Genomic DNA, 9,368 nt, shown 5'->3' with positions numbered 1-9,368 from the left:
GAAACATAGATTCGAAATAATTTAGGATTTATTAAATACTTTGGTCGATAAATAATCTTAAAAAATGAAAAAAAAAAATATTATTTAGGTAATGTATTTAATTTAAAGAAAATAACTGTGTTAGTAAATAAATAAATACATTATTGGTGTTTTAAATGAATCTGTTTACAATACTGTAATGTGGTATATAAATGTAAAACAAAAAAAGTTCTCAGGACTTCTAATATTATCTGCAAATTGTATTATTTATTTATTTATTTATTTTGTTTTCTTTCTTCCCCTGGCTATTTTTTATTTTACTTTCAATCTTGTGTACTGATGGCATTTATATGCAACGATGTATTAAAAAAAATGTTAATTATGTAATGGTTTGTTAAGAATAAGGATTTAAAACGTGATACTGCAGATACAAACTGATAGGGAAAAAGCTAAATGAATAAAGTTGTCTGTGATACATACAGCTCGAGATTGATAATATAAAAAATGCATTTACGGTTTTTTTGCCCCCCCCCCCCCCCACACACACACACTTCAACTATTTTTGCTATGAATCATACCTGCATAATAGAAATAGCAGATGTGTTGTCACATTTGGCAGGCGCCAGGTTTGAATGTAGCCTACATGAACAGCACAAGTTTTGGGTCAATTATTGATTTTTCTTCCAGTTTAACCAAAGTTTCACATAAACAAAACCACCCCAGGGAAAGGGGCAGATGTTCCCTAAAGGACGATGGCACGCGACAGTCCTCAAGCCTGTTGAAGAATTCACTCACCCCTCCTGCTCTCTTTCTCTCTCTCCCTCACACACACACACACACACACACACACGCTCCATATACTCGAAACTCTATCATGACTGTTAATCAGAGCAACAGCTCGTGTGCATCAATACAGTCGATGATTGCAACCCAGTTTTGATTAAACTTAAGTAACTTCCTAAATCCAGATGCATCTATTTCGCAGTACGTTTTATTGTTTCTTCTTGCTTGTTGTTGCTTTTTTCCATAATGAGTGCGCCACCCGAGCCACGCGACACATCCTTTGTTATTTTAATCAGTGCAAGTCCTTGCTGCTTCATGATGGGGAACCTACTCTTACTATAGTGTATTGTCCTTTTCCCGAAGCTTTAAACGCATTCACATGCACGATGCCACAACACTTTCATCGCCTCCGCGTCTCCTGTTGCGTATACAGGAATGCGCGTTTATCTCATTGAGAAGCATTCGCGCTCCACTTAGTTTGACCGATCGATTGGCAGACACTCTCCCACAAGCCGTTACCGCGGTCGTTACTGCCCGTGTTCCCACGGCCACTTACTGCAGCTTCCCTAACCATATGGCCAAGCAACGGCATTCATGTGCTCATGCTTCCAGTCTCATTTGGAGAAGCCTGCGTGTGCGCGGCTGCGCGCTGCCCAGAGAGGCAGTGGAGACATGCAGTTGCGATGTGAAAAAACGCCATTTGGTTGGGAGCAGATGGTTGGCTTGGGGGGCTGCCCGCGTCTTCAGAGAGAGTCCCCGAGGTCTCCCCTTGTATTCCGAATCAATGAAAATTAAAGCGCAAAGAAAGATGAAGAGTCAGACCTCGAGTCCCGGCTTTGTTCGTCGCAGCTACTGGTGGGCAGGAGTTAAAGTACAACAGCCCCCTATAGAAACACTTAAGTTAAACAGTCTCCCCATAGTCCACCTTCAGAAAAGAGGAGGAATGCGAGAAAGGAGCTTTCTGCTTGATTTAACCAGGACAGAATCGCGTGGCATAAATTATGCTTGAAAAGAATAAGCGAAGTGGGCATAAATCTGAGGGTTTTCAACGTGCTTTTCAGTGATGCTTTCCTGGGGTAATCGGGAAATGTGTGCAACGTCAGGCCAAAGAATTGTGGGTGAAAGTATGATGATAGCTGGGTGACACGGTTCCGCTCTTATTTACGGCCAGCGGTTCAATAACTAACCCCGGAGTGTGTTGCTATGACACCTGTCTCATTGCATCACTTTGCAAATCCATGTTTTTGTTCAGGAAACGCATTCGATAAAAATGTTGTATTTATGTTCACTTAAAAAACTAAGATTGAATAATGATTTTCATCAAGTGCCAAAACCGATTGCGCGTAACTGTGTCACTGATGCACCATTGTTGCATTCCTCTGGAGCGCTTTTAATTAACGCGCTAATGAAGACCACCCTCGCACATCCACACAAACAAACGCTCGCAAGACGGAGCGAAAAGAGCGAGAGCTTTATTCATTTAACAATATGAACGATTAAAAGAACACATCGGAAACTTCCTCGTCAAATTAAACGCAAAATAATTGATAAAACACCAAAACAACAGAAGCTGCTAGGTACTTTTGTAGAGAGGGGAGCTCTTTCTCCCCGCGACATTGTGTGGGGAGCAGGTGCTGTGGGAATTACCATACAGCTGAGAGCGCAGAGAGAGAGAAAAAACTTATTCTCCCCTCACACAATAACAAAGTGCCTTAATGACAGCCACGCGAACGACACACACCAGTTCAGCGTAGAGATGCAAACTCAAAACTTACAGAGTCACCAAAACTCAAACCACTGAAATGAAGTGTTGTTAAAAACCCAAAGAATATGCATGATCACTTTGCATGACCTAATTATGTAAGGCGCCTGCTTCGACTTAGTTCTCACTTTTAAAACTGTTAGAACATTAACATTGGTTAACTGTAATATAATAGGCCCTATTTATGATTTTTTTAAGATTTAATGTAATTTTACTGTAAAGTGTTCTAAAATGTTTTAGGAGGAGACATTATTTCTTTAATTTAGGGATATGTTAACTAATTTAACTGAGCAAAAATCGTGAATGAAAATGACTGTTTGCATCTAGGCTACTTCATGTTTACAACATTTCATGTGTTATTATTAGCATATTTTACAGTGATCAACCTTTCAAACGCGCAAATATATTTGCATTCATATTATAGAATGACTTTTTAATTTAGTCAAAATAAATTAATCCTAAAAGAAAAGTTTGCACTCCAAAACCCCTCAGATGTAAGCACAACAGTTTTCAAAGTCATGTTGCATAGAACAGCTCAGAAAACCACAAACCCCGCTGTACTTTCGTCCCGTTATCAGGAACGCGGCATTCCTGCATTGTGTGATGTAATTTGGTTTAATGTCAGAGTGGGATGTACAGGATTCTCAAAGGTTGCTTATTTTCCTGAATGTAAATTAGATTTTTTCTCTCTCTCTCTCTCTCTCTCTCTCTCTCTCTCTCTCTCTCTCTCTCTCTCTCTCTCTCTCTCTCTCTCTCCCAGTGGCAAAGAGTTGCACATTTTACAGCTCAGTGACCATTTGCCGATTTTTTTTTTCTTGGGGGGTTGGGGGTGGTGTAGATTGAAAAGTGTCCCTTTGTGACAACCAGAGCCAGATTGGGGAGTAGCTCATTTGCATCTCATTACCCTAGCAGGCGCTGCCTGTATATAACCGGCTGCAGGAGGACTGGGGCATTAAACACGCACAATCCAGTCAGTCTCTCACATGGAAACAAGAGTACGGGAGGAAAGTTTGGATCATCTCCACGCCTATTAAATAAACGGAAAATAAGCGATACAAGCGTCGATAACCCTGCGCCTGGGTTTTCTGCATTTTTTTCGGCCTCCTAAACTATCTTTAAGTGGACTGCCAACTTTTGACAACTTGGAGTAATCGTCTTCTGAGGGAATTTCCTGTTCGTCCCCCTTTTGCGCATCGGGGTTTCCTCTTTATATTCGTATTTGGGATTTAATTGCTTGATTTTTTTTTCTTCCCCAAGAGGGACTTTGATGGGCTTGCATGAGCAAATAAGGTGAAAACAACAGCGCATCAACCAGAGCTGCCTCCCCCTGAGTGGAGAACTTGGAGTCTCAATGATTTATTGAGACACGGTCTCATACAATAGCCTGGCCCGTGGAAACTTAACAACACAGTTCAGATCCTCTCCACCATGGGACGACTTATGATAGCTGCTTTGCTTTGTGTCATGATAAGCCAGGTAATTAAAATCAGCATCTGTTTTACAGTTCGTGAGCAATGATCTCACAATAGATGTCTGCTGTATGATGGCAACTTGTTGTAGCCTTATTAATCCGATTTCAATTTCTTTCCAGGGGTTTTGTTCTGGGGTTTTCGAGTTAAAGTTGCAGGAGTTTCTGAACAAGAAAGGGGTGACAGGCAATGCAAACTGCTGTAAAGGATCCGCGTCAGAGGCTCAGCAATGCGAATGCAAAACCTTTTTTAGGATTTGCCTGAAACATTACCAAGCCAATGTATCTCCAGATCCTCCATGCACCTACGGTGGCGCAGTTACCCCGGTGCTCGGATCAAACTCCTTCCAAGTTCCTGAGAGCTTTCCTGACAGCTCTTTTACCAACCCCATCCAGTTCTCATTCGGATTCACATGGCCGGTGAGTAGCTAGTGCTACTTTTTTGCATTATACTTCATATCTGGAAAAATGCGTCCGTTTTAATGTGGTTTATAGCATATGTAGCATAAAAACACACAATAATTACGCATAAGGACTCAGGATGTGGGTATTTAGCGGTGTTGGTGGGGTGGGAAAAGTCACATCCCCTGGGTTGGAATATAATTGTCAGCTCAGTGTGAAATTCCGAAACCTTTCATTTTACTGCAATAAGTACGTGTGAAATCGGAGAAATGAGGCTTGAATCCCCAGTGCGATCACACCTCAAGTCATTCGCATCTTCCGTTATATGTAAAACAGCGGGGAGGTGTGGAGGAATGCGCTTCTGCTCTAATTGTGTCGATTTCGCTTTTGTATGTTTCAGGGAACTTTTTCGCTGATTATCGAAGCGTTGCACACCGATTCCAACGAGGATCTGTCCACAGGTAAGATGCATTTAATTGGAAAGAACGTTTTAAGCAATCATTGTGCTGCAATGGGATAACGCTGAAATTAAAACGTCCACAGAAAACCCAGAGCGTCTGATCAGTCGTATGACCACCCAGAGACACCTAACAGTGGGCGAGGAATGGTCCCGGGATCTACAGGTTGGTGGGGGGATAGAGCTGAAGTACTCCTACAGATTCGTTTGTGATGAGCATTACTACGGCGAGGGCTGCTCGGTCTTCTGCCGCTCCCGCGACGACACTTTTGGCCACTTCACCTGCGGAGAGCGCGGAGAAATTATCTGCAACTCCGGATGGAAAGGACACTACTGCACAGAACGTGAGTATAAAGGATATTTGTGACCCTGGACCACAAAATTAGTTGCACGGGGATATTTGTAGCAATAGCCAACAATACATTGCATGGGTCAAAATGATCGATTTTTCTTTAATGCCAAAAATCATTAGGATATTAAGTAAAGATCATGTTCTATGAAATTATTTGTAAATTTCCTACCGTCAATAGGCTATATCAAAACTTAATTCTTGATTAGTGACGTGCATTGCATTTGGACAACTTTAAAGGTGATTTTCTCAATATTTTTATATTTTTGCACTCTCAGATTCCAGATTTTCAAATAGTTGTATCTCGGCCAAATATTGTCCTAACAAACGGAAAGCTTATTTATTTAGCTCTCAGATGATGAATAAATCTCAATTGACCTTTATGACTGGTTTTGTGGTCCAGGGTCACATTTAGCATCATTTTTGTGTTTTAAAGTTGTTAGTGCGCATGTTTCGGTATTTCGCTAGGAAAACAACAACAAGCTTCGTAGCTATGGTTGCAACAGGCATTTGTGTGATTCAAATGAGGGACTTTGGCCAAATAATGGCACGCGTGCCATAGATTAAATGTAACGCCTGATTGGTTACTTGGCAGAGCGCTCGGCGCTGATTGGCTCAGAGCGGTGAGGTATTGTTGGAAGGGGGCAGCTGCAGAGTGAAGGTAGACAATAGAGCAGCTGTCCTGCACTGGCACTATGTTCACCAGCTGTCCACCCTTATCTGCGCCGACTCTGGGACGTTATGGGGAGGGGGTTGGATGAACAGAGTGAAAAACGGGACTTCTGACCCACAGTTAGGGGAAAAAGGGGCTTTTGTTTGGGAAGCTTTTGTATGAGTGCAACTGTGTTAACCAGTGTCCTTCCAATGGTAGGGAGAAGAATTTTTTTATTTCGTTACCCTCAAAGTACGAATGAGCAGCTTGGTAAAAACCGAGCTGTGACTACTAGAATAATAATGGTGTCATGGTATTAATAAAAAAAAAAATATATATATTTTTTTACAGCAATCTGTCTTCCTGGATGCGATGAAAACCATGGATATTGCGACAAACCTGGTGAATGCAAGTAAGTTTAATGGAGATTTTCAGTCCCTCTGTGTTTAACATTCATCTTTCATTGCAATTGAAGTTAACAACATACTAACAGTTCCTCTGTGGTGTTTTTAGATGCAGAGTGGGATTTAGTGGAAAGTATTGTGACGACTGCATCCGCTATCCAGGCTGCTTGCATGGCACCTGCCAACAGCCATGGCAATGCAACTGCCAAGAGGGTTGGGGAGGTCTCTTCTGTAACCAAGGTGAGCCTTTGACATCTTAAACTAAGTAGTTGATCAATTTGTTAGAGTTGTCCATTCACACTAGACTCAGCAGGAGACTAACCTACATGTTTTGTGTTGCAGATCTCAACTACTGCACACATCACAAACCCTGCCAGAATGGGGCCACTTGCACCAACACTGGCCAGGGAAGCTACACCTGCTCATGCAGACCTGGCTTCACTGGGGACAGCTGTGAGATTGAGGTCAACGAATGCTCTGGCAGCCCATGCAGAAATGGAGGCAGTTGCACTGTGAGTTTCCGTAGATATATGGATATATAGATATATAGATGTAGATATATTATTTCATTCTCTGTGAATGCATTGTTGGTCTTGAGTTTTATTCTCAACTTCTTCTCCTTGGATTTCACAGGATCTTGAAAACACCTACAGCTGCACGTGTCCTCCTGGTTTCTATGGAAGAAACTGCGAGCTGAGTGCCATGACTTGCGCTGATGGTCCCTGCTTCAACGGTGGACGCTGCGCTGACAACCCCGAAGGAGGATACTTCTGTCAGTGCCCGATGGGCTACGCTGGGTTCAACTGTGAAAACAAGATTGATCACTGCAGCTCCAACCCTTGCTCAAATGGTACACTGAATGCTCCCATTTTAACGCCTCAAATGCATACTGTGGGTTGTTTGAATCAGATGTCTCATTGTCCTACTTATTCTTCTCCAGGGGCTCAATGTCTAGATCTCGTGGACTCATATCTCTGTCAGTGTCCTGAGGGTTTCGCTGGAACGCACTGTGAAGACAACATCGATGAATGCACCAACTATCCCTGCCAGAATGGTGGCACATGCCAAGACGGACTCAATGACTACACCTGCACCTGCCCGCCTGGATACACCGGCAAGAACTGCACCTCTGCGGTCAACAAGTGCGTACACAACCCGTGCCACAACGGTGCCACTTGTCACGAAAGGGACGGCCGCTATGTGTGCGCTTGCATCCTGGGTTACGGAGGACATAACTGTCAGTTCTTGCTCCCAGACAACCCACAGGGACCAGCCGTTGAGGGCCCCGACAAAAGGTACTCTTACGATGAGGATGATGGTGCCTTTCCTTGGACAGCGGTTTGCGCTGGGATTATATTAGTGCTTTTAGTCCTTATTGGCGGTGCCGTCTTGGTCGTCTACATCCGTCTTAAGCTGCATCAGAGGAGCCAGCAGATCGACAGCCACAGTGAAATCGAGACCATGAACAACCTGACCAACAACTGCAGCCGAGACAAGGACTTGTCCGTAAGCGTCATTGGATCCACGCAAGTGAAGAATATCAACAAGAAAGTGGACTTTCAGAGCGACGCCGCGGGCGGGGAAAAAAACGGATTCAAATCTCCTTACTCGTTAGTGGAATACAATCTTGTTCATGAGCTGAAGCAGGAGGACTTGGGAAAAGAGGACTCTGAGAAGAGCGAAGCAACAAAATGCGAGGCTCTCGATTCCGACTCAGAGGAGAAACACAGAAATCATTTGAAATGGTAAATATTGTTGCGTGTGGATTGCGGTTACTAAAAATGGGTGTTGGGTGTCGTCGCGCAGTACTAAAGTTGCTTCTTTTAATTTTCAGTGATTCTTCAGAGAGGAAACGTACAGAATCTTTGTGCAAAGACACAAAGTACCAGTCAGTCTTTGTTTTATCAGAGGAGAAGGATGAATGTATTATTGCAACCGAGGTAAGCCGACAACCTTCCTTTTGCTTGCAGTCACCTGCGAATCTAGATTTCTGAACGCTAAATTGATGTCATTCTTCTTCTTGTTCCAGGTGTAACACCACAACGGAGCTGTAGCTCGTCTTGTTCTACAGGAGGTTTTACTCCAGTAATGCTGCTCAAACCAGAGGGAAGGTTTCCTTCATGTGACTGCTGCTGTGAAACTTATGTTGAAGGTGATATTCAGAATGAGCTGGTTCTCAACTGAAGTAAACACAGTGACTGCAGGAAAGGACGTTGGGCCATACTGGCTCGGACTCTCAAAGTTTGTTTCCCAGGAACGTGCCAAATGGACTCGCTGCACTTCCTGTAGGGACGGTTTTACCTCATTGCACTATGATGGGTTGTATTTTTAATGTATTTAACACACAATTGAATCGGATACTGTGTATGCAAATGCACTGACTGCAGTGTGTATCTGGAAGTTCTCTGATCATTACATAGATCAGAAGAGGAAAAACACTGCCATCAAATATGTTTGTGACTGATTTGTTTTTTGAAAGCTTGTATTTCTTTTATTTAAGTGTTATTTGTGATCAATGTGTTTGTGGTTTCTTTTTTTGTGTGTGTGAAGTTTGATGTAATTTAAAATCTTTCATTTTGCAAATTTGTCTATTGTAAATAAGGCACTTCGGGTCGATGTGACTGTTTTCTGATGTAAATGTATTTAAACATGCTGTCAAAATTTACAGGAATTGTTTTTATGACTATTGCCCATGAAAAAAAAAATCACCTTAATATTTTTCCAAATAAATCCTGTATGAAATATCACAAAATGGGTCAGATTTTACTGAGTTGAACTGTTCGCCATCTTGGAGTCATTAATCTCCAGATTTATGTGACAAATGTATCATGTTTTTCCTTTCTACCTCACTAAGTGAGACAAAGACACACCCGGTAATTGCAAATTACTGCCTCGATCTTGATCTATTTTGGGGATGTAAGAGCTCTTTGACAAAAACATCAAAACCACTTTTTGCAAATGGTTTGGTTGAAGTTTCTGTTTGGCGGAATGTTTTATTTCAAAGCTGTAGCCATGATCATTATGTGACTTACACAGAGCAAATGGAGAGCAGGAACACTGCCTCAGCATCCTGAGTTAAATATACAATACTTAGGTTTTAACAATTCAAAAC

At 42.3% G+C, this 9,368-nt stretch overlaps 1 protein-coding gene across 1 annotated transcript; it reads left to right on the top strand.

Moving 5' to 3' along the window:
• Positions 1 to 3,952: 3,952 nt before the first annotated feature.
• LOC306883840 (delta-like protein D) lies at positions 3,953 to 9,005 on the top strand (the record flags this gene model as incomplete). Its single annotated transcript, XM_079439330.1, has 11 exons — positions 3,953 to 4,000; positions 4,116 to 4,412; positions 4,795 to 4,855; positions 4,938 to 5,195; positions 6,204 to 6,264; positions 6,366 to 6,496; positions 6,599 to 6,768; positions 6,890 to 7,106; positions 7,197 to 8,001; positions 8,091 to 8,196; positions 8,286 to 9,005. 11 exons carry the CDS (start codon positions 3,953 to 3,955, stop codon positions 8,289 to 8,291), a joined length of 2,160 nt encoding a protein of 719 aa, XP_079295456.1. The 3' UTR covers positions 8,292 to 9,005.
• Between the last annotated feature and the right edge of the window lie 363 nt (positions 9,006 to 9,368).

This window comes from Barbus barbus (assembly GCF_936440315.1).
Source record: "Barbus barbus genome assembly, chromosome: 18".
Classification (NCBI taxonomy): Eukaryota; Metazoa; Chordata; class Actinopteri; order Cypriniformes; family Cyprinidae; genus Barbus; species Barbus barbus.
This window is presented reverse-complemented; position numbering and strand designations above follow the sequence as displayed.